At 39.3% G+C, this 26,372-nt stretch overlaps 1 protein-coding gene across 2 annotated transcripts in view; it reads left to right on the top strand.

Moving 5' to 3' along the window:
• The window catches only part of Spag16 (sperm associated antigen 16), an 896,526-nt gene that overhangs the window by 76,974 nt on the left and 793,180 nt on the right, over nucleotides 1-26,372 (top strand). For both annotated transcript variants that reach the window (XM_050154322.1, XM_050154323.1), the window contains exon 9: nucleotides 2,030-2,139. In XM_050154322.1, the coding sequence (XP_050010279.1) occupies nucleotides 2,030-2,139 (110 nt within the window). The remainder of the gene's footprint in view (nucleotides 1-2,029; nucleotides 2,140-26,372) is intronic.

Raw genomic sequence — 26,372 nt, 5'->3', positions numbered from 1 at the left:
TTTCTTCCTCCCTCTCTCTCTCTCTCTCTCTCTCTCTCTCTCTCTCTCTCAAGAAAGCCTAGACATTGACATCATCCAGATACTTTTGTCTTTATAATTTTTCTCTCTACCATAAATCTAATGGAATAACTCACATTATTAACCTGTCTATTAATGTGTTAGTGAATTCACCCTCATTGGTCCTTTTAAGTCAATTAGAGTGCAAGTCATATGTACCTATATGTGTGTGACTAGAAAGATATGAACACAAAAGTCTCCTCCTGTTACTCCCCTTCCTCATGATTACATGAAATTGCTTCTGTCTCAGGAGATCTGGGAGACATAGGTGCAAGTATTGCTATGTGGTCTTATGCTCACTGCTATCTGTACTTAACATCGAGAGATATAGATTAAAAAATTTTTATAATCTTTCAAACATCTATCATTTATTTAAAATGTTCATTGTCATTTGTCCTTTGGCCTTGTCCAACTTTGTGTATAAGCATACCAAGTCTCATTAGAGGAACCTGAATATGTCATGGTTTGAGACTGTTTCTGTGCTCTGTAGTTGGTTCACAATCTGATTTTATTAATCTTCCTAGGTAATGCCTTTTTGAATTTTTGAAACTGCATTTTGAAATACAACTTAAAGTATTTTAGATTGTTATATTATTAGTTAAATACCTTTAAAATTCATATATCAATGGGATATTGGGATATTTGGATTTTAATCATATGGTGATGTACACCTTTTTTGATTTATGTTTTTATGTTTGCTTTTACAACCCAACTAAAGTTTCTCCTTTCTCCCCTCTTCCAAGTTCCCCCACACCTCCCTTTTACCCTCCCCCTGCCCCGTCTACTCTTCGTCCACTGTTTCTCTTCAGATACAGGTCCTCCCATGGATATCAGCTAGACAAGGTATATCAAGTTGCAGTGAGACTAGGCACTTTCCTTTTCATTCAGACTTGATGAGGCAAGTCAATAGGAGAAATGGGTCCCCAAAACAGGCACCAGAGTCAGAGACATCCCCTGTTCTCACTGTCAGGAGTCTCACACAAAGACTACGTTACAAAACTGTTACATATACGTGGAGGGCCTAGGTCAGACCCATGCAGATGCTCTGGCTATTGGTTCAGTCTCTATGAGCCTTATGAGTCAAGATTAGTTGGTTCTGTGAGTTTTCTTGTTGTGCCCTTGACACCACTGGCTCCTACAATCTTTCAGCCTTCTCTTCTGCAGGATCCCCGAGCTGTGTACATCTAATGTTAGTGTCTCTAGACATTTTTCTCAGTTGCTGGGTGAAGCCTTTCTGATGACTTGTGCTAGGCAACAATCTGTGAATAGAGTGGAACGTCATTAGGGATTATCTCGTTGACTTTTTCTTCCTTTTTGCTTTGCCATTCGTGTTTGGTTCTATCCTAAGTCTTTGTGGTATCTTACTTCCCAGTCCTCGTTTTGCACAGTGACACACACCCCCAACATGCACGCACACAGACACACGCACATGCACACACACACACACACAAAGTAGAAGGGCACTGGGAAGATGACTACATGGCTAAGAGCACTTTTGGCTCTTACAGAAGACCTGGGCTTGACTGCAAACATCTCTAATTTTGGATGCAGGGGTTCTCATGCCTCTGTTGTACTCTGTGGGCACCAAGCATGCATGTACATACATATATATATATATATAAACACAAAACACTCATACACATAAAGTAAATAAATAAACCATTTATTTTGTGTGTATATGTGGTATGTGTGTGTACATGCAAGTGTGTGCCACCATACAAGTGTGGAGGTCAGAGGAAAACTTGTGAAAATCAGTTCAGTCCTCTCACCATGTGGTCCCGGAGATCAAACTGAGGTCAACAGACTTGTTGGCAGGTGTGGGTAAAAACTGATGTATCTCATGAGCCTATATAATTGTACCTCATAGAGATTAGTTTTAATACTCTTATAATGAATGTATAAAAATCTTGGTCTCTACATGTTTGTTACAATCCTATCTTTTACAGGTAAATGTTTTGCTTTTGTTTTGCAGTTGGTCACAATTGTGAGAAAGAAAACAAGTCCGAAGGCCCTACTCAGAAATGCCTTCGTGAAGCCAGGGAAGAAAATGGGCCTAAAACAAAGATGAAGAATGGTAAAAAGGTATGCATTTATCTGTACTCCTAGCTGGTGTTTCACATTCTGATTCTTATAGGAATACAGTCTATATAGTGTCAGTTTGCGTGTGCAAAAGGACTGCAGAGTTTATTTACGACAAGCTCTTTTGCAGGGGAAACTAGAACTTGGGTAAACAGTATCTGCAGCTTGTTAACTCGGGCACGTGCTTACTAGTGGTCAGGGCAGCTCAGTGAGTGTCTGCATAGCCACTCACCCCAGCCCCAGGCGCCAGCAATCCTGCTCATGTTTCCATGCAGTTACCTCTGTCCTAAAAGGAAGGCTTTTTCTTTCCCTGTGGGCCAACCTGATTTCCCTCATCTTCCTTAAATAACAAAACAAAACAAAACAAAACAAAATACATAGAATAGAATTATGCACTATTTAAAAACTTATCTGCATAGTTAATACATTTCCTTTGCAATCAAAACAGTGATTAAAATCTTATATAGACGTGTATAGTCAAAGAAATAAAACATGAAAAAGAAAGAATGTAAAATATGGTGGGGTTATTTTAGTTATGTATTTGGTTACTCTGATAAAATACCAAAGGGAAAATTAAAGGGATAAGAGCTTCTTAATAGCCACAGAGTAAGGGAGTCATGCTAACAGGTATTCAAGGCAGTTGATGGAATTGGATCTGCAGTTAGAAAATAGTGAACAATGATGTTTCCTTGCCTCTTTTCCCTTTCACGCACTTTCAAACTTTCTCCCAGGCAGTATGCTGCCCACATCAAGGGCAGGTCTTTCCATTACAGTTAGTCTAACGATGACCATCCCTTATGGGCACAGGCAGAGGCTGAGCTAATCTAGGGAACCACCTATATGTGTGCCTTGGCTTCTTAGGAGACTCCAGATCCCATAAAGTTGACAGTCAACATGAGCTGTCACAGGAATATAGTTTCTTGTTATAAAAATTCTGTACAATCATGAATTTGGTAATAGTTGTACTTATAAAATGTTTGTTACTAGAGAGTACTATAACTTCTGCATTTACTTTTTATTTAATTTTTAAAGATTATTTGTATTATGTATGTATGTGTGTATGCAGTGTGCGTGGGTACACCTGGCTGTGCATGAGCTAGACCAAAAGAGGAAATCAGTTGCCTTGGCTCCTGAGTTGCCAGCATTTGTGGAGGACTCTGTCTAGTTATGTGGGTACTGGAATCCTAGCTTTGGCCCTCACATGTCCTCCTAAATATTAAGTTATATGTCTAGTCCTGACATTTATTTTTAATTGAGAATATTTTCTGTTAGAATAACTCTTAGTGGTGGTCTACTAGAAAATCAATTTTTATAAATTCAACCAATAGCATGTACATGCATAATACTAAAATTACATTTTTTCTCCTTTGGAATATGCATTGGAATCAGGTATTGTGTAAAATATTAGAGTATAAACATTTTCAGGGTATGTTAAGCTTTGACACAGTGACCTTTGATGATCTTCAGGTTAGTGTCCTGTTCCTATGTCGTGTTCATGTGAGGTAGATTCTATGCAATCCCAACTTTTAGTCATGGAAGTCCTCATCACTTAGGATGTTCTCATCCAGTGATATACATATAAACTCTTTTAGGTGGTGTGCCATGCTTAGTTACAATTGGGTGAGCCATTTGTGAACTCTTGTAAGTCCTTATATTTGTAATGCAGAGTTGACATGCTACATGACAGAGAGCTTTTTAAACACAGAGCATTAGAATTATGTACCACTGCAGAGTATATTTTTCTTTGTGATGTATTATCACACATAATAAAGTGCCTACAACATGATTAAAAACAGTTGAGACCTCAAAGAGCCTGAACTGTATAGAGTGAACCTGCCTCTTCTTTCTTTTTTGATCAATCATTTTTATTAATATTTATTTTTATTTATTTTTTATTTAAATAGATTTTTGTTTTGTTTTTTATTTATTTTTAAAACAGTCTTTTCTCATTTTAGCTACCAATCCCAGTTCCCTTTTTCTCTCTCCTCCTGATCCTCCCACCTTCCACACACCCCACTCCCATTCACTCCTCAGAGAGGGTAAGGCTTCCCATGGAAAGTTAGCAAAGTCTAACACATCATTATGAGGCAGGACCAAGGCCCTCCTCCATATATTTTGGCTCAGCAAGGTATCTCTCAAAAGAGAATGGGCACCAAAAAGCCAGTTCAAGCATTAGGGAAAAATCCTTGGCCCACTGCCAGTGGCCCCACAGACTTTCCTAGCCATACAACTTTAACCCTCAACCAGAGGGCCTTGTTTGGGCCTATGTAGGTCCCCCCACTGTGAGTCTGGAGGCAGTGAGCTTCCACTAGCTCAGATCAACTGTATCTGTGGGTATCCCCATGATGGTATTGATGCTTTTGCTTATATTATTGCTCTTTACTCTCTTTGAATGAATTCTGGAAGTTCAGCCCAGAGCTAGCTGTGTATCTCTGCATCTGCTTCCATCACTTGCTGATGTTTCTATGGTGACAATTAAGGTAGTTATCAATCTGATTATAGGGGAAGGCTAGTTTAGGTACCCTCTCCATTATTGCATAGGGTCTTAGTTGGGGTTATCCTTGTGGATTCCTGGAAATTTCTTCTTCTTCTTCTTCTTCTTCTTCTTCTTCTTCTTCTTCTTCTTCTTCTTCTTCTTCTTCTTCTTCTTCTTCTTCTTCTTCTTCTTCCTCTTCCTCTTCCTCTTCCTCTTCCTCTTCCTCTTCCTCTTCCTCTTCCTCTTCCTCTTCCCCTTCTCCTTCCCCTTCCCCTCCTCCTCCTCCTCCTCCTCCTCCTCCTCCTATCATCATCATCACCATCATCATTATTATTATTAAAAATTTCTACCTCCTCCCCTCTCCCCATTTCCCTCCCCCACTTCTCCGCCTCCATCTCCAGACCAAAGAGTAGTCAGGGTTCTCTGCCCTGTATGAAGTCCAAGGTCCTCCTGCCTCCATCCAGGTCTAGGAAGGTTAGCATCCAAACAGACTAGGCTCCCACAAAGCCACTACATGCAGTAGGATCAAAACCCAATGCCATTGTCCTTGGCTTCTCAGTCAGCACTCAAATTTGCATGTATGTACTATTATACATACATTTTATAATTTATATATTATACATACAAACAGTGCATTTGTTTTATTTACTTAGTTGGCACCATGGATTCTGTTATGGAAGTAAAGACACATTTAGAGCATCTCATTGAACTGTTCTCATGATTGGAAGTGCTGGCATTCATTTATAATGCTAATTTTATTCTCTGTAAATTAATAAGCGAATTTGATAAAACACAAGTGAAATGTATTATATGTAAATAAATATTATTTCAAAGAGAATTAACTGTTTTAATAGAGTCATGGAGTAGTAGATGGCCCCTGAAACTTATCCTTAAATGTAGCCTCTTTTTCACACCTCGTTAGCTCACGCAGCTGCTCTTCCTACTTAGTTTCTGCATTGCTTGTTGTGGTCTGTCTTTTTTTGTTCACCTGAAGTGTCTCCAGGAGTAAGTTTCAAAAGGTTCTGTGGAGATAAATCATCTCATTGTTCACACACCTGAAATAGTCTCACTTTGCTTTGAGTTAATATTCTGTTGATAGTAGTTCTTAATTTGAATTAGTTCCTCACTTGCATCTTGAGGGAACAACTTCTTTTCTTAGACAATGCTGCTGTTTGTTTTTGGTGTAATTGTTGTTTTCTGGGAAAATAACCATTACTGTATGGGATACAATATATAATGTGCCAATATTTTGAAAAAATGTGACACTGATGTTTGACTGTATTTATATGACCTGGGGAACTTTCAAGCTGATTTGTGAGTCTGCTTCTAGATGAGAATTAATTTCTGGCTTTATGAGACTAATTAGTAAAGTCTGAGGTCTTAGGTACAAAATGTGGTATCAGATTAGAAGAGCAGGTGTCGGGTTTCTGTCACATTAAAGCTCTGTGTTTGATGTAACGTTAACCTCTCAAGTCTCTGCCAAAAGTCTCTAGGCTCAGGGAACAGAGACAGTGATGACATTAGAGGGTGCCCCTTGTCCCCCCCCCCCCTTTTTTTATTTGCTTTAGCTGGCATGGTTGAAGTTGGAAGTGGAAGTGGATTTAAGAGGACTGGGGAATTATGTTTTGACTCGAGCCCTTTTGTGGTAGCTTAGAGAAGTTTGGACCTGCTAGATACTGAAAGTCAGGTGACCTTTGTCATGATACCTTCACACTCACCTACCAGCTTTTACTAGAAACTCCTTGTAGTGTCACAGCACTTTCTGGTTGACTCCCTCTCCAGGTTCCCCTTACAGTGCATCTCAGAGGTTCTTTCTTACATGTTCTGCTTCAGGGCACCCTCTTGGGGCCACTGATAGACAGGAAGTTTGATTTCCATTGTCAGTGAGAGCTTCACTTTATCGTCCTAGACTATAGGTTAGGCATCAATCTGCACTGTGCTTTCAAGGTAAGGACAGCAAGCATGAGATTCCCTGGGGCAGGGTCCTCACAATGGGTTTGGGCTATGACTCAGATCTCCTAGTCTTGGAAGAATAGGCCTCAAGTGAGAGCTTTCTCCACAGAGGTTCTTGTGTGTCCTCCATCCCCATGTTCTCTAATGTCTTCTATCTTTGGTATCTATGAAAAGTTTAAAGAATCAACTCATTTTAGAAAATACTTTAAAATTTTACAAGTAGTCAAATACTTCTGGAAAACAAATGTAGTATTCTTCCTAAAAAGTCGTATGGAAACATACTACTGTAACTTGCTGAAATGTGCGTTTCTGGGAAACCTCTAACTTAATGTCTGTAGGTATTTTTCTTATTTCTTTTTTCTTTTTTTTTAAATTTATTTATTTATTAAAGATTTCTGTCTCTTCCCCACCGCCACCTCCCCTTTCCCTCCCCCTTTTTTCTTATTTCTTTAGGTGTTTTCTTTTTTAACGAGTTGCCGATTTTAACAGAGTATAGCAAGATGAAGGTACAGTTTGTTTGCCTTTGCTTGCAGTCTCTAACATATAAGGTTTTATTCTTCAGCCATAGTGCTATTTTATCCCAGGGCATTTCATTTCTGTTGCTCATCCAGATCACTTTCCACATCTAAAACTAGTAGTAAGCATAGTGCCTTCTCAAAACAGCACTGCATAAGCCTTAAGTTCCCTCCCTATTCCCATCTCTTTGGTTTGCATTTTGATTTATCATTTGAACATTGCCTTCTGGTTACCTATTGGGGAAATGACTTCATCCAATTTGTTATGATCAACCCACTGAATTTGTTTTTATTTTGAAAGCTCCGTTATTAACTCCCTAGATTTATTTTGTATTCATCATTGATTCTGTTTTCTTAGAAGCCTAGTAATATGTCAGTTGATGTAATATTTACTTGAGTCTCCTTGACTTAGGGTGACTATCGCTGTAATAAAACACTATGACCAAAAAGAGGTTGGAGAGCAAATGGCTTATTTGGCTTTATGCTTTGATTTCACTTCATCATTGAAGGCAGGCAGGGCAGGAACTCAAACAGGGTAGGAACCTGGAAGCAAGAGCTATTGTAGAAGCCACAGAGGAATGCTGCTTTTTTACTTTCTCCCCATGGCTTCCTCAGGCTGCTTCCTCATGGAACCCAGGATCACCAGCCCAGGGGTAGTTCCACCCAATGTGGCTGGATCTTTCTCCTTAGATCACTAATTAAGAAAATAATACTGTAGGCTTGCCAACAGGCCAATATTATAAAGGCATTTTCTCATTTGAGAACCACTCTTCCCAAATAACTCTAACTTGTGTCAAGTAGCCATGAACACTTCTTAAAGACTCTGATTGGCATTTAACGTTTGGTCTCCTGCTCCATTTACTTCAGAATCTGTTTATCTTCACCTTCTGTTTTTGTATTTTTTATTTTTCATCAATTTGTGATTTTTTGAAAAATGTATACATTGAGAGTTGGATTAGTTTATTAAACTACCCAGTCCATCATTGAAGATACTTGTCTTTGCTCAGTCAGTACCTTGGCCTATGGGGGTTCTCTACTACTAGGTTAGCTTCAACTCTGAATAGTTGCCATTAGTATGATTTCTCTTTGACATTTATCTTTTAATATCGGAGTGCTAGGATGTTTCTCAGGTTTTCCCAGGATTTTAGAGTTCATCTCTACAGGTATGGTTAATCAGCAACCCAGTGTCTCCCGAGTAACTGACAACAAATTGAACTAATGAATAACAGCATGTTTTATGACTTCCTTTTCTGTCATGGTGGAAGCGTTCTTTGTAGAAGAGGCAATTGTTTTTAGGACAGGAAGAAAAATCCTTGGAGTCTAGCATTTAAATTTAGCAGTGAGGGCTGGAGAAATGACTCAGCTGTTAAGAGCACTGACGTCCCAGAAGGACCTGGGTTTGATGGAGGAAGGTCATTGGTTAAAAAATAAACTGCCTTGGCCCATTTTATTGGTTAGAACATAGGTGGGTGGGGTAAACAGAACAGAATGCTGGGAGGAAGAGGAAGTGAGCTCAGACTCGACAGCTCTGCTCTGGAGCAGAGACACCATGCTCCCCTCTCCTGGGCAGACGTGATAGCTCTGCTCTCTGAGGCAGATGGCGATGCAGCCAGCCACCAGGTCAGACATGTTGAATCTTTCCTGCTAAGCGCAACTTGTGGTGCTACATAGATTACTAGAAATGGGTTAAGAGGCTGAAACAAATGGGCCAGGCAGTGTTTAAAAGAATACAGTTTGTGTGTTGTTATTTCGGGGCATAAGCTAGCCAGGCGGCCAGGGTGCCAGGGACGCAGCCCCACCGCTCCTATTACAACATGGGTTCAATTCCCAGCACCCACATGGCAGCTCACACCTGTCTGTAACTCCAAGATCTGACACACTCACTCATAGAGATAAACCTGCAGACAAAATGCCAATGCACATAAAATAAAATATTAAAAAAATGAACAGTGAGAAAAACACTTCTGTTTTTGTAAATTATTGGGTTCCAGGATTGTGAGGAGAGCTTTAGAGGCTATTGCAATAATCGAGCTTTCAGTAAGATAGTCTACTCTTCTATCTGCTGAGAGTCTAATGCTAATTTAGTTGGTGTGAGATCATAAGCATATATTTGTTTTCTACAATATGTATATTTCAATCAGAATCATGTTTGTGGCATTCCATGAGACTAGATAAGGAACTCTGAAAATGTGTGGCTCTAGCATATTATTCTAGCACTGTAGGCACATAATGATCGTAGGATGGTAATAGCAATTACAGACTGCACCCAATCAAGCTTGCAGTCGTCCACATTAATCTCATAAGATCCGTAATTTTCTGCTTAAACCAAACTATGGATTTAAATAGGCACATGAATGTTGGCTACTCTCTATATCTTTCAAATGCTTTATGGAAGGAAGTTTTAGTTTCTACAGTTCATCCTGCACATGTGCACATTAATTTTTATTTATTCTTGGTAGGGATTTTAAGGTCTATGACTTCCATGTCACTATTATATCATAGTAGGACTTCATAAATCAATGAATCATCAAGAGATATTACTAATGAACTAACATGTCTATTTCAAATATGTATAAAGTGTATAAAATTCTGGGAAAAATAAACCTAAAAATGTGTGTGTGTGTGTGTAGTCTCACAAAGCTACTAGTAAATAGAGTTGACTCAGTATTATCAATCAAAAAAGAGATTAGCACCTTCGTTGTCTGGACCGCAGTGGCTGCAAACATTTGCATACATGCAAATACATCTATATGCATCTATATTGAGGCCTGAAGTCCACAGACATATGGTGTCTTCCTTTTTCACTCTCAACTTCATTCCCTTGAGTAAAGGTCTCTCAGTAAACTTGGAGCCATGGTGTATTCAGCAAGCTGTTTCTGGTCACCATGGTACTGTGGTATAGGAATGTGGATAACCATGCTTGGCCTTTTACATGAATGCTGGGATCAAACTCAAATTCCCATGCTTGTCTAGAGCTTTACTGACAATGGCATCTCTCCAGCTCCAGGGCTATTACATTTTTAAAGTGAATGAGGGTGTTTTCTTTGCTATTAGACGAGGAAATGAAGCACTTTGCCAAATGAAGGAAAATTTGTTTGACTGTCTTTCTCCAGGTGAACCAGAGAAAGCCTTCATGAAGTCAGTGCCCCACAATTATTAGGGAGTGTTTGATTCTCACCCTCCCCATACACAGGGAATGCATCTTCTCACATGACTATAGGTCGAGAGTGTTTTTGCTTTTCCTTCAGACATCACTTGTTTTTGAGACATTCATAGTGCATAATGAACCAGAGGCCCTAGGGCTGGATAAGTGGTCCACTTTTAAGAATGTCTGAAATCTTAACGAATGTGTGTACAGGTGACAAGGATCATCATGACGTGTGGTCTGAACTCTGAACAAGTTATCTAAAGGTAGCCCTGGCTTCATGTTACCAGCTATATCATCTTACCTTTTCAGTCTGTCCAAATTCGTGTGTATCCTTAAGCTCGTCAAGCAGTTAAGCACTGTGGGCTAGGAACCATTGACTTTGTATTTGCACAAACCACTTCTTTGGTGTATGTTTTGTGAAATACAAAATTTATTAAATATCATTAAATGTTTTACATATCCATTCTAATACAGTTATTAGTGATGCCCTGTGATGTTTCTAGGTGGTAAAAAACTCCACGTACTCTTTATGTACATGAGCGAGAATGTCAATCTGGGAAAGGTGACATATGCTACGTGTGCCAGGTGATTGCACACTACTTTGCTACTTCCTTCTGATGGAGCTCCAAGAACACACTTGCCAGTTCCTTGGTGGGCACTGTTTCCACTGTTAAGCTGCTGCTGCAGTGGTACATCAGACAGAGCATCTGCAAGGGGGGCTGCTCCGCTGGTGGACTTTAGGATTGCCCTTTGTCCTTCCATGCAGGCGACAGGGGAACTTTGTATAAACATCATGGATACCGCCATATTTATTTCTGCCTCCTCCCCCCAACCTTTTCAGGGTGTGAAATTATTCTTCATTATATTGATCAAGGATAAGAGTCATTTTAGAGATTACCACTTGACATTTCCCTCCACACTAATCCTATCCCACACATCATGAACTAATTGGGTTATTTTGGCAACTGCCAAGTATATTCTTTCCATGATATGAAATGGTTTTCCATCTCTGATTTCTTTAATTAAACTAGTTAAGTTAATACATTTTATATGATTTAAATTTTATTTCAGTTAAAATTTTTCAAAAAATAGATTTATTTTAATCCAGATGGATGGAATTAGAGGGTATGCTGGAGACGATGGATGTATATAAGATAAATGGAAGCTTAAACATTTTTTGCAATAAAGTTTTTAAATACTTTATATTTTAAAATTCAAATGTCAAGAGTTAGAAATATTAAAAAAGTCATGCCATCTTAATACTTAAATACAATTTTTAAAATGTCAGAAAGTAACTAAAAATACATGCACTAAAATTTTTAGATTATTTGTTTGGATAGTAGATTATTTAGAAGATGAGGCAAAAGAGAGACACACCTTAATAGTGTACAAGAGATCATCCCACAAAAGATGTGTTTGGAGACAGCCAGTGGAGCATAGAGAACCTACCAGTGGCCTTGTCTCCACACGAAACAAACAAACAAACAAAAAAAACAAAGTGGTTCTCTCTCCTCCAGCAACTGTCTAGTGCTAATACTTCCTCAGTATGGTGAGAGGAAGAAGGAAGCTTCTCTCACCAAGGCTGGGACCATTATCAAACTATCAATTGTTGGTTCTGCCTTAGGTTCTGTGAACTTCAGGCCATTGGGCTTAGACAAGGATTATTGTGCCTCGCATAGAATTCCTATGAATCAGGCCTCAAATCCAAGCAGAAAGTGGTTAGTTAGTAAGCCGATAATAGTCATGCCTCTATTGCACCAGTGGGCATGTCTTGTCTGGCAAGTGGGTGTTGCATCATGCATGGTTCCGTCAGGACAAGACCATTAAGGTCTCTTCTTCATCAACAGTCAGCATAGCACACACAGCACTGTGAAAAGTAGCCAGCAAGGAGGAAGTTTCCATTTCTATTTGTGATAGATTTTTCTATGTCCTGCCTGTGAACTATATGGTATCTTCAGCAGCACAGTCTGACCATGTTGTGGTGGTAAGTATATCTAAGGACAGTGGCAATAGTTGCTGTTGGTTTGGAACATTTAGGGCATCCTTAACCAATAACTTGAAGGGAGCCAGCCCATGCTTTACAATTTTTTTAAAAATAATCCTTGAGCTCCCGACTGGACAGTCCTGCTCTCCAGGCTCTATCCTACAAGGGACATATCCTGTCCCACTCCCCCACCTACTGTAGCCCTAGTGAGCAAGCAGAAGCATCGTCCCCACCCACTCCCACCATCTCCTGCTGCACCAGTGACCACAGGAGTCACAGGACCCACCTGCACATAGAGGAATAGTTACCAACTAGAGTCACAAACTCCATCTATACTGATGGGAGCCCTTAGAGCCATAGGCCCTGCCTGCATCTATTGGAGGAAGAGAAATCATCCGAGGCACAGTCTCTATCTGTATCAATTGGAGGAAGAAATGGGTAGACAACAGTGTAAGAATACATTCAACAGCATAAAGAACAATCTGGCACCACCAGAACATAGTGGTTCTACAACAGAAAGACCTGGATATTCCAATGCAGATGAAGCAGAAAAAAATAACCTCAAAAACAACTTTATGAAAATGATAGAGGCCCTTAAAGAGGAAATAAAATTTCTCTTAAAATAATGGAGGAAAACACAAACAAAAAATTTAAGAAAATCGATAAATTTTCTTAAAGCAAGCCAAGAAAAAAGCAAACAGGTGAGGTAAACATTTCAAGAATTGAAATAGAGGTAGAAAAAAAAACAAACAAAAACAAACTGAGGGAATTCTGGAAATGGCCCTGCAGTCTTCTCCAGGCATAAACTGTCACCCACATTCAGTGGGTCTAATTTGGTCCTATGCTGGTTACTTTCATGTCCAGTTAGAGTTGGTGAGCTCCCATTACCTCATGTAAACTGTTAGAGTGGGTGTCCCCATCGTGGTCTTGACCTCTTTGTTCATATTCTCACTCTTCCTGTTCTTCAACGGGACTTGGGGAGCTCAGCCCAGCACTCTGATGCAGGTCTCTGCCATTGTTTCCATCAGCTGCTGGATGAAGGTTCTATGGTGACATTTAAGATATTAATCAATGTAACTGTAGGACAAGGCCAGTTCGGGCACCCTCTCTACTATTGTTTAGGGTCTTAGCTGGGGTCATCCTTGTGGATTCCTGGGAATTTTTCTAGTGCCAAGTTTCTTGCTAGTTCCATTATGGCTCCCTCAATCAAAATATCTCTTTCCTTTCTCTTTATCTCTGTCCCTCCTATATCTCAAATATCCCATTATCTCAAGTTCTCCTCCCTCTTCCATTCCTCCATCTTCCTCTTTTTCTTCCCTCCCTCCTCCCCACCCCCATGCTCCCAATTTTGTCAAGAAATCTTGTCTATTTTTTCCTCCCAGTTGGATCCACATATATTTTCTTAGGGATCTCCTTGTTACTTAGCTTCTCTACAGTCATGGCCTATAGGCTTGTTATCCCTTGCTTTATAGCTAGTATCCACTTATGAGTGAGTACATACTATGTTCATCTTTCTGGGTCTGGGTTACCTCATTCAGGATGTTTTTCTTCTAGTTCCATCCATTTGCATGCAAATTTCAAGGTATCTTTTTTTAACCACTGAGTAATACTCCATTTTGTAAATGTATCACTTTTTTAATCCATTCTTTAGTTGAGGGGCATCTAGGTTGTTTCCATATTCTGAATATTACAAATAATGCTGCTATCAACATAGTTGAACGAATGTCCTTGTAGTATGATTGAGCATCCTTTGAGTATATGCCCAAGAATGATATTGCTGGGTCCTGAAGTAGGTTGACTTCTAATTTTCTGAGAAACTGCTATATTGATTTCCAGCATGGTTGTACAAGTTTGCATTCCCATCAGAAATGGAGGAATGTTCCCCTTACTCTACATCCTCTCCAGCATAAGCTATCATAGGTGTTTTTGATCTTAGCCATTCTTATTGGTGTAAGATGGTATCTCAGAGTTATTTTTTATTTCCATTTCCCTGATGGCTAAGAATGTAGCACATTTTCTTAAGTGTCTATCAACCACTTGTGATTCTTCTGTTGAAAGTTGTCTGTTTAGAGCTATACCCCATTTTTAATCTGATAATTGGGAAATTTGATGTCTAATTTCTTGAGCTCTTTATATATTTTGGAGATCAGTCCTCTGTCGGATGTGGGGTTGGTGAAGATCTTTTCCCATTCAGTAGGCTGTCTTTTTTTATCTTATTGACTGTGTCCATTGTTTTACAGAAGCTTCTCAGTTTCAGGAGGTCCCATTTATTTATTGTTGCTCTTAGTGTCTGCACTACTTGGATTATAAATAGTAAGTGGTCTCTTGTGCTCATGCATTGAAGGCTACTTCCCACTTTCTCTTCCATCAGGTTCAGTGTGGTTGGATTTATATTGAGGTCTTTAATCCATTTGGAATTGACTCATTGATACTAATATTTTAATGACCAGTGATTGTTAATTCTTATTATTTTTTCGGTCGTAGTGTTTGTGTGTTTCCTTTCTTTGAAGTGTGCTGGTATGAGGTTATCGGTTGCCTGTGTTTTTAATGGTACAGTTAGGACCTTTGGGTTGAAGATATCCTTCTAGTACTTTCTGTATGGCTGGATCTGTGGACAGGTATTGTTTAAATTTGGTTTTGTCATGGAATTTCTTGTTTTCTCCTTCTTTGGTGATTGAAAGCTTTGCTGGGTGTAGTAGTCTGGGCTTGCATCTGTGGTCTCTTACTGTCTGCAGCAATCTATCCAGGACCTTCTGGCTTTTATGATTTCCTTTGAGAAGTCAGGTGTAATTCTGATATGTCTGTATTTATATGTTAATTTACCTTTTTTCCTTTGCAGATCTCAATATTCTTTCTTTATTCTGTATGTTTTGCATTTTGATGATTATATAGAAGGGGACTTTTTCTTCTTTTGGTCCAATCCTTCTGTAAGCTTCTTGTACCTTCATAGAGATATTCCTCTTTAGGTTGTGAAAGTATTTTTCTATTACTTTGTTGAATATAGTTTCTGTGCCTTTGAGATGGTATTCTCCGTCTTCTATTCCTATTATTCTTAGGTTTGATCTTTTCATGTTGTCGCAGATTTCCTAAATGTTTTGTGTTAAAAATATTTGTTGGATTCTGCTTCTTATTTAGCTTCTCTAAGAACCCGAATTATAGGCTCAAAGTCCTTTATTTATGGCTAGAAACCAAATATGAGTGAGTACATCCCATGTTCCTCTTTTTGGGTCTGGCTTACCTCACTCAGGATAGTGTTTTCTATTTCCATCCATTTGCCTGCAAACTTCAAGAAGTCCTTGTTTTTTACTGCTGAGTAGTACTCTAATATGTATATATCAGGCGATGAAAGGAGACAGAGACAGAGACCCACATAGGAGCACCGGACTGAAATCTCAAGGTCCAAATCAGGAGCAGAAGGAGAGTGAGCACGAGCAAGGAACTCAGGACCGCGAGGGGTGCACCCACACACTGAGACAATGGGGATGTTCATCAGGAACTCACCAAGGCCAGCTGGCCTGGGTCTGAAAAAGCCTGGGTTAAAACAGGTCTCACTGAACATAGTGGACAATGAGGGCTACTGAGACCTCAAGAACATGGGCAATGGGTTTTTGAGCCTACTGCACGTATTGGATTTGTGGGAGCCTAGGCAGTCTGGATGCTCACCTTACTAGACCTGGATGGAGGAGGGTGGTCCTTGGGCTTCCCATAGGGCAGAGAACCCTGATTGCTCTTTGGGCTGACGAGGGGGGGGGACTTGATTTGGGGCGGGGGAGGGAAAGGGGAGGTGGAGGTGGGGAAGAGACAGAAATCTTCAATAAATTAAAAATAAATAAAAAAACACAGAAAAAAATTTGTTGGATTTAATGTTTTCTTAAACCAATGAATCTGTTTCCTTTATAGTATCTTCAACACCCAAGATTCTGTCTTCTACCTCTTGTATTTTGTTGGTTATGCTTGCCTCTGTAGTTCCTGTTTATTTACCCAGATTTTTCATTTCCAGAATTCCCTTGGTTTGTGTTTTCCTTATTTCCTCTATTTCATATTTCAAGTCATGAACTGTTTGAACTGTTTGTTTCACCTGTTTGATTGTTTTTCTTGGGTTTCTTCATTTTTTTGTTTGTCTTTTCCTCCATTTCTTTAAGGGAATTTTCATTTCCTTTTTAAAGGTCTCTGTCATCTTCATGAAGTTACACTTAAAATCATTTTCTTCTGCTTCTTCTGGGTTAGGATGACCAAGTCTTCCTATTGTATCACCACTGAGTTCTTGTGTTACCATACTGCTTTTTAGGTTGTTGAATGAATTATAGCATTTGTGCCTACTCATCTCTTCCTCCAGTTTGTTCTGGAAGTGTCTTTGCCTCTTGGTCCATTCCTTGCAGTGGCTGTCTGTGTCTTTTGGAACTCTTCTTGATCTGCTCTGTAATGTCACTGTCTGTGTCTCAGAAAGCAACTGAGCATTAATAAAGGATGAGTTCTTGGTTGGGTGTGTCCCTTTCTCAGGTCGTCTGCTAGGCATGCTTCTAACGAGGATTGAAATTAACATTGCTCTGTTGTTTCCTCTGGAGTCTCAGCAATACAGATGGAAGCTGGCCTGAGCAAAATTTGTTTCACATGACATTACAGACTGTACTTGTATTTGCAGCCATAATCTTGTCAGGGTAGATTATCATATGAGTGGAGCAATGAAAAAATGAATGAGGATGACTGAGCCAGCAACCTGGTCCAGAGCACATTGGAGACAGTGAACTCCACCGGAACAGGTACAGGGGAGTAACTGCTGAGCGAGTGAGCAAGAGCCAGACACCACTGAGGATCCAGATGCGACTCTGGGACCTCATAGGGAGTAGACCTAAGCCAGGACGCCTGTGGGTCTGGGATGAGTCTAGGACCTCTGAGGAACTAGGCCTGAGCCAGGACCTCTGCCAGTCTGGGTGTGAATCTAGGACCTCAAAGGGAGTAGGCAGGAACCAGAGATCTCTGTGGGGCTAGGCATGAGTCTGGGACCTCAGAGGGAGTAGGCCTGAGTCATGATCTCTGTGTGTCTGGGCATTGGTCTGGGACATCAAAGGGAATAGGCAGGAACCTGAAACCTCTGCAGGTCCGAGCATGAGTCTGGAACCTCTGAGAGAGTAAGTCTGAGCTGGGTCCTCTGTGGTTTTGGGCACACCTGAGATTGGGAACCCTAAGGCAGTAGACCAGAGCCAGAGACCATTGCAGAATCAACTCCAAGCCAGGGACCTCTGCAGGAGAAGATCCAGACCAGGATTTAGAGAAACAGGTCAAAGCTTGTAACCTAGGCCAAAGTAAGCCTGAGACATCAAACTCCAAGGAAGCAGAGTAAAGCCCAGGAATGCTGAGCTGTCTCCAGAAACTTGGAGTAACCAATGGGGTAACTAGAACTGTGGCACTGACTGTATAATAAGGAACAACCATCTGAGCTTTGGATTCACTGGCACCTAGAAGATTATTCAACAGAATCTCAGACAGCCCCAACCACACCTATTAGAGGAAAAGATGAGTAGAAAAGGTAAGAACACATGCCACAACACAAAGAACAACACAACACCAGTAAAACCTATAGACCATACAACAACAAGTCTTGAACAACCAAATATAGATGAAGCAGAAGGAATTGTCCTAAAAAATGACTTCAGGAGAATGTTTGAAACTTCTAAAGAGGAAATGAGAAATTTTCTCAAAGAAATGGAGGAAAAGACAAACAAAAAATTGGAAGACATCAGCAAATGACTTAAGAAAACCAAGAAAAAGAAATCAAACACATGAAAGAAACTATTCAAGACTTGAAAACTGAAATAGAGGCAATAAAGAAAATACAAGCTGGGGGAATTATAGAAACAGAAATCATGAGAAAATGATCAGGAACTACAAGCACTGAAGATAGAATAGAGGAAATAGACTCATCAGTTAAAGAAAACATTAAATATAACAAAAGCTTAACACAAATTATCCAGGAAATATGGGACACCAAGAAAAGGCCAAACCTAAGAATAATAGGTAGAAGGAGAAGAAGTTCAACTCAAAAGCACAGAAAACATATTTAACAAAATCATAGAGGAAAATTTTCCCAACCCAAAGAAAGATATGCCTATGAAGATACAAGAAGCTTACAGAACACCAAATAGACTGGATGCAAAAGAAAGTCCCCATTTCACATAATAATCAAAAAACTAAACATACAGAGTAAAGAAAGAATATTAAGAACTGAGAAGGAAAAAGGACAAGTAACATATAAAGGTAGACCTATCAGAATTATACAAGACTTCCCATTGGCGACAATGAAAGCCAGAAGGTCGTGGTCAAACATTATGCAGACATTAAGAGACCATGGATACCAGCCCAGCAAAACATTTAATCACCATAGAAAGACAAAACAAGATATTCCATGACAAAACTAGATTTAACCAATACCTAGCCACAAACCCAGCCATATAGAAATTACTAGAAGAAAAACTCCAACCAAAGGAAGTTGGCTACACAAACAAAACACAGACAATTGATGGTCTCATAGCAGAAAATTTTAAAGAAGGGGGAAATGCACAAATTAATATCATCAACATTGACAACTAAATCAACAGTAGATAGCAATCACTGGCCATTAATATCCCTTAATGTAAATGGACTCAACTTACTTATAAAATGGCACAGGATAACAGATTGGATACAAAAACAGAATCCATCCTTCTTCTACATACAAGAAATACATCTCAACCTCAAAGACAGACATCATCTCAGAGTAAAGGGTTGGGAAGAAATATTCCAATCAAATGGACCTAAGAAGTCTAGACAAGTGGGTCTAGCTATCTTAATATCTAGCAAGATAAACTTCAAGCTAAAATCAATCAAAAGAGATGAAGAAGGTCATTTTGTATTAGTTACAGGAAAAAGCCATCAAGAGGAAATCTCAATACTGAACATCTATGCCCCAAATATAAGGGTACCCTCATATGTAAAAGAAATACCTGTAAAGCTCAAATCATACATTAAACCCCACACACTAATGGTGGGAGACTTCAACCCTCCCATCCCACCACTGGACAGGCCAGTCAGACAAAAAATTAACAGAGAAATAAGGGAACTAACCGAGGTTATGACTCAAATGGACTTAACAAGCATCTATAGAATATTCATTCCAAAAAGAAAAGAATATACCTTCTTCTCAGCACCTCATGGACCCTTCTCAAAAACTGATCACATACTCAATAAGAAAAGAAGCCTCAACAAATAAAAAAAAAATTGGAATAACCCAATGTACCTTATTAGATCACAATGGTTTAAAACTAGAAGTCAACAGCAATACTAATTTCAGAAAACTCAAAACACATGGAAATTAAACAATGCTCACCTGAATCATCAATGTTTCAAGGAAGAAATGAATGGGAGAAATTGAAGACTTCCTAAAATTCAATGAAAACGACCAAATAACATACCCAATTTTATGGGACACAATGAAAGCAACGTTGAGAGTAAAGTTCATAGCACTAAACACCTACATACAGAAGCTGGAAAAATCCCACACTAGTGAAATAACAGAACATTTGAAAACTTTAGAACATAAGGAAGCAAACTCACCTAAGAGAACTAGATGCAGGAAATAAAGTAAAAGCCGAAATCAACAAAATGGAAACAAAGAAAACAATACAAAGAATGAGTGAGACAAAGAGTTGGTTCTTCTAGAAAATCAAGAAAATAGACAAACCTTTATCCAAACTAACCAAAAGGCAGAGCGAGAATATCCAAATTAACAAAATTAGAACTGCAAAGGGGGACCTAACTACAGACACAGAGGAAATAAAGAGGGTCATCAGGTCATATTTTGAAAACCTGTACTCCACAAAATTGAAAAACTTAAAGGAAATGGACAACTTTCTGGATAAATATCACTTACCAAAATTAAATCAAGACCAGATAAGCAAATTAAATAGACCTATAACTGCTGAAGAAATAGAAATGGTCATCAAAAGTCTCCCAACCAAAAAAATCCAAGGACCAGATGGTTTCAGCTCAGAATTCTACAAGACTTTCAAAGAAGAACTAACACCAATACTCCTCAAAATATTCTACACAATAGAACAGAGGCAGTTTTTTGTTTGTTTGTAACTGACTTTCAGTTATTCCCCAGGTGGAGATTGGAGTTCAGTGGTAGCTTACTCTTCCCAAAGCACTAAAGTCATTTTGCTTTTTCAGTTTACGCCAACCTCAGACTACAATAAACACCGACTCCCGGCAAAAGTTTAAAAAAAAAAAAAAAAGAAAAAAGAAACAGAAGGAACATTGCCAAACTCTTTTTATGAGGCTACAATTACTCTGATACCCAAACCACAGAAAGATATACTAAGAAAGAGAATTACAGATTAATCTCACTCATGAACATTGATGCAAAAGTACTAAATAAAATACTGGCAAATCGAATCCAAGAACACTTCAGAACCGTCATCCACTAGAATCAAATTGTCTTCATCCCAGAGATGCAGGGATGGTTCAACATATGAAAATCTATCAATGTAATCCACCATATAAGCAAACTGAAAAATAAAAACCACATGATCCTCTTATTAGATGCCAAAAAAAACTTTTGACAAACTACAATATCCCTTTATGATAAAGGTCTTGGAGAGAGCAGAGATATAAGGAATATACCTAAACATAATAAAGACAATATACAGCAAGCCAACAGGCAACATCAAACTAAATGGAGAGAAACTACCAGCAATTCCACTGAAATCAGGAACAAGACAAGGTTGACTACTCTCTCCGTATCTATTCAATATAGTTCTTGAGGTCCTAGCTAGAGCAATAAGACAACATAAGGGGATCAAGGGGATACAAATCAGAAAAGCAGAAGTCAAACTCTCCCTGTTTGCTGAGGATATGATAGTTTACATAAGCAATTCCAAAAATTCTACCAAGAAACTTCTACAACTCAAAACCACTTTCAGTAATGTAGCAGGATACAAGATTAACTCAAAAAAATCAGTAGCCCTCCTGTACACAGATGATAAAAGGGCTGGGGAAGAAATCAGAGAAACAACACCCTTTACAAATAGCCACAAATAGCATAAAATATCTCGGAGTAACTCTAACCAAACAAGTAGAAGACTTGTATGACAAGAACTTTAAATCTCTGAAGCAATTGAAGAAGACACATAAAGTGGAAAGATCTCCCATGCTCTTGGGTAGGCAGAATTAACATATTAAAAATAGCAATCTTACAAAAGCAATATACAAATTCAATGTAATGCCCATCAAAATCCCAGCAAAATTTTTCAGAGACCTTGAAAGAATGGTACTCAACTTCATATGGAAAAGCAAAAAACCCAGGATAGCCAAAACAATCTTGTACACCTGTACAACAAAAGAACTTCTGGAGGCATCACAATCCCTGACTTCAAACTCTACTACAGAGCTACAGTACTGAAAACAGCCTGTTATTGACTTAAGAACTGACCGGGGGATCAATGGAACTGAATAGAAGATCCAGATATTAATCCACACACCTTCAAACACCTGATTTTTGACAAAGAAGCAAAAATATCGAATAAAAAAAAGCATATTTAACAAATGGTGCTGGCATAACTGGATATCAATATGTAGAAAAATGAAAATAGACTTATATCTATTACTTGTACAAAACTCAAGTCCAAATGGATCAAAGACCTTAACATAAATCTAGCCACACTGAACCTAATAGAAGAGAAAGTGGGAAATACACTTGAATGCATTGGCACAGGAGACCACTTACTAAATATAACCCCAACATCACAGACACAGAGATAAACAATTAATAAATGATACCTCCTGAAACTGTAAAGCTTCTGTAAAGCAAAAAACATGGTCAAGAAGACAAAACGACAGCCTACAGAATGGGAAAAGATCTTCACCAACCCCACGTCAGACAGAGGTCTGATCTCCAAAGTATATAAAGAACTCAAGAAATTGGTCATCAAAAGAACACATAATCCAATTAAAAAAATGGAGTACAGACCTAAACAGAGAACTTTCAACAGAGGAATAAAAATGGTTGAAAGACACTTAAGGAAATCTTCAACATTCTTAGTCATCAGAGAAATGCAAATCAAAACAACTCTGAGAGTCCATCTTATACCTGTAAGAATGGCCTAGATCACAACCACTGATGACAACTTATGTTGGAGAGCTTATAGGGAAAAGGGAACACTTTTGCATTGCTGGTGGGAATGCAAGATGGTACAATTCCTTTGGATGTCAGTGTGGTGATTTCTCAGAAAATTAGAAAACAACCTTCCTCGAGACTCAGTAATACCACTTTTGGGTATATATCCAAAAGATGCTCAATCGTGCTACAAAGACATGTGATCAACTATGTTCATAGCAGCATTGTTTTTCATACATAGCCAGAACCTGGAAACAGCCAAAATGCCCCTCAACTGAACAATGGATAAGGAAAATGTGGTACATTTACACAATGGAGCACTATACAGCAGGAAAAATAATGACATCTTGAAATATGTAGAAAAATGGATGCAGCTAGAAAACATTATTTTGAGTGAGGTAACCCAGACACAGAAAGACAATTATCACATATACTCACTCACAAGTGTTTTTTTTTTAACATAAAGCAAAGAAAACCAGCCTACAAACCACATTCCCAGATAATTTACACAACAATGAGAACACTAAGAGAGACTTATATAGATCCAGTCTACCAGGAAGTAGAAAAAGACAAGATCTCCTGAGTAAATTGAAAGCATGGGGAACTTGGAGGGAAGAGGCAGGAAGGGGAGCAGGGAAAAATGTAGAGCTCAATAAAAATCAATGAAAAAAGAAAAATAAAAAAAAAAGAAAGCCACTGAGGTCTCTCTTGGCCTGCTCTCTTGGTCCTGTTTGTACAGTCACAGCCTGTTCTTCAGGGTTCCTCTGAGGTCTCAGGGGATAAGATGGTTTGAGGGCAGAGTGGGACTGTAGCTTACAGAGTCCAATTGATGGGGTATGGTGTTGGAACAGCCTACTCTTGGTCCTCTTTGTATAGTTGCAGCCTGTGTTTCAGAGTCCCTCTGAAGTCATGGGGGATAGAAAGGTTTGGGTGCAGAGATGGGAGTGCTGGAGCAGCCTACCAATAGGAAGTTTGCCTGCTGGCTGGCTAGTGAAGCTAAGGCAGGTTGTGGAGAGGCCTGGAGTTTTGCCCCAGTATGGAGGGCCTAGAGAGTGTGGTTTTCCACCAGGTTGGTAGTCACTCACCTCTTCGTCCTATATGTGTAGTTGCATCCTGTGTTTCAGAGTTCTTATGAGGTCATGGGGGACAGGAGAGTTTGGGGGCAGAGTGAGACTTGTAGCTTACAGGGTCTGATCTATGGGATGGATTGTTGGAGTAGCCTCTAAGCCTCTAAGAAGCTTGCTGGCTGCCTAGAGAAGTTGAGCCAGGTAGGGGAGAGGCTCAGAGTTTTGCCCTATATGGAAAACATAGAGAATAGGGTATCCACCAATTTATCAGATTCTTAACACAGAACATCCAGGAAATCTGGGCCACTATGGAAAGACCAATCCTAAGAATAATAGAGATAGAAGAAGGGAAAGAACTCCAGCTCTAAGGTACAGAAAATATATTCCACAGTCATTGAGGAAAACTTTCCCAACTTGAAGAAGGGTAAACCTATGAAGGTACAAGAAGCTTAAGGAACACCAAATAGACTAGACAAAAAACCAAAACCAAACCAAACCAAAAACCAAAAAACTCCCAATTTATAATCAAAACACCAAACATACAGAGTTGAAAAAGAATAGTAAGAGCTGCAAAGGAAAAAGATGGAATAAAATGTGGAGGCAGACCTATCAGAATTACCCCTGACTTTCCAATGGAAATCATATAAGCAGAAGATCCTGGACAGACATTCTGCAGATGCTAAGAAACCTTGGCTGCCATCCCAGACTTCTATACTGAGCAAAGCTTTCAATCACCATAGACGGAGAAAGCACGATATTTCATGATAAAACCAAATTTAAACAATACCTAGCCACAAATCCAGTCCTATAGAAAGTACTAGAATGAAAACTTCAACCCAAATGAGTTATCTGCACCCATGAAAACACAGGCAATAGATAATCTCACACCAGCAAGGCTCAAAGAAGGGAAACATAAAACAACAATAACAACCGAAGTACAAATAGCAGGAATTAACAGTCACTGCTCATAATATCTCTTATTATCAATGAGCTCAATTTGCTTCTAAAAAGGACAAGACTAACAGAAGGATTATTAAAACAGGCCCCATCCTTCTGCTGCATACAAGAAATACACCTCAACTTCAAAGACAGACATTACCTCAGAGTAAAAGGTTGGGTAAATATTTTCCAATCAAACTGATATAAGAAACAAGCTGGTGTAGCTATCATAATATCTAACAAAATAGACTTCAAATGAAAATTAATTAAAAGGATGAAGAAGAAAAATCATATTCATCACAGGAAAAATCCATCAAAATGAAGTCTCAGTTTTGAACATTCATGCCCCAAATACTGGAGCACCCACATTTGTAAAAGAAACATTAACAAAGTTAAATTGCACATCAAACCCCACACACTAATAGAAATCTTCAACACCTCACAATCACCACTGAGAATAGACCTGTGAAACCCACATGGGACTGATTTAGGCCCTCTGAATGTGGGTAACAGTTATGTGGCTTGATCTGTTTGTGGGGAGCTCTGGCAGTGGAACCAGGACTTATCCAGTTGCATGAACTAGCTTTTTGGAGCCCATTCCCTATGGAGGGATACCTTGCTAAGCCTTTAGGCGGGGTGGGGCGCTTTCATCTTGCCTCAACATGATATTCCAGACTTTGTTGACTTCCCAAGTGAGGATCGCCTCTGAGGAGTGGATGGGGTTGGAATGGGGGTTTGGAGAAGGCAAGTGAGAGGGAGTTGGAGTTGGTATGCAAAATGAAAAAAAAAAAAACCTTTTAAATAAAAAGAAAAAAAAAATCTCTCTTTTCTGGGAACAACATTGTCCACCCCTGCAGTTTAAGATCTGTTTTAAACTTGTGTTTAGAAATATTTTACTGACTAGTGGGTTGATGTAAGATTTTGTTTATACATCCTTAGTTTTGGTTAACCTACCCTCACCACCTCCTCTGCCTCATTTCCTATATCCCAATCCCCACTTAATTCTTTAACACACAGTATCTCTCCTTTCATTTCACATGTATTCTGCTACCCTTTCAATCATTTGATTATAATTTTCAAATTGCCTTGTGACATAGTAGGTTTTTATATGGCAGTTCATATCTGCCTTCTTTTGGCTTAGCATCCATTCTGCTTTATCTCTTGATTTTCTCCATATTCCCATATTGTAACACCGGGTTTTGGTGTTACACCCTCGGTACAGCTTGCTAGCCACTGTACCAAATGCGAGTAGGGCAAGGCCTGGAGATTAAACAGAGGTCGGGGTCTTCAATAGGCTATCAAGGGAATGCCTTTTATTCAGACTGGGGAAAACCCTCATCTACCTAACTGCAAGCACTAGGACTCCCCCCGCCCCCAGGCAGGTGGGAAATTACCATATCAACAATGGAATGAATGCCCTGCAGCTTATCACCAGGTGGGGCAGGTGAAAATACAGGAACTTAACCAGGAGGAACTAAGAGAATGCTAGTCATTTGAATAGAAACTGTTTGTGCCCCAGGAATAAAGGCTGAATGCTAGGTCATGTTGACCAGAAATTGTCCTCGAGATGCTCCCTAGGAATAAGGGCAGACCAGGGCCCTACACCAAATCCCCTTTAATGAAGCTGTTTGCCCACAGGAATGCACCTCTTTAATTACTATCATCTACTATTCCCTGTCCCCTAACTTGCTTCAACGAGCAAGCGTAAATAAAAACACTGGATCCTCTTCTATGTGATCCACGTTCAATTCTAGACACCCAAAATGGAGCTCACAACCATCTGCAGCATTCAGTCCCAGTGGATCCTGGCCTCCTGGGACACGTTTGGTACACAAACATATGCAGGTACAACACCCAATACACATAAAATAAATACAGAAATAATTAAAAAGATTCCATCTCAGAATGACCATCATGACAACAATGTTGCCATGGATGTAGTGATAGGGCAACACTGGCATGATGCTGTGTGCCATTTGTTATGCCATTCCAGCTCGATGGTAG

This window comes from Alexandromys fortis, unplaced genomic scaffold (assembly GCF_014885135.2).
Source record: "Alexandromys fortis isolate MF-2015 unplaced genomic scaffold, M_Fortis_MF-2015_v1.1 scaffold_40, whole genome shotgun sequence".
Taxonomy (NCBI): Eukaryota; Metazoa; Chordata; class Mammalia; order Rodentia; family Cricetidae; genus Alexandromys; species Alexandromys fortis.
This window is presented reverse-complemented; position numbering and strand designations above follow the sequence as displayed.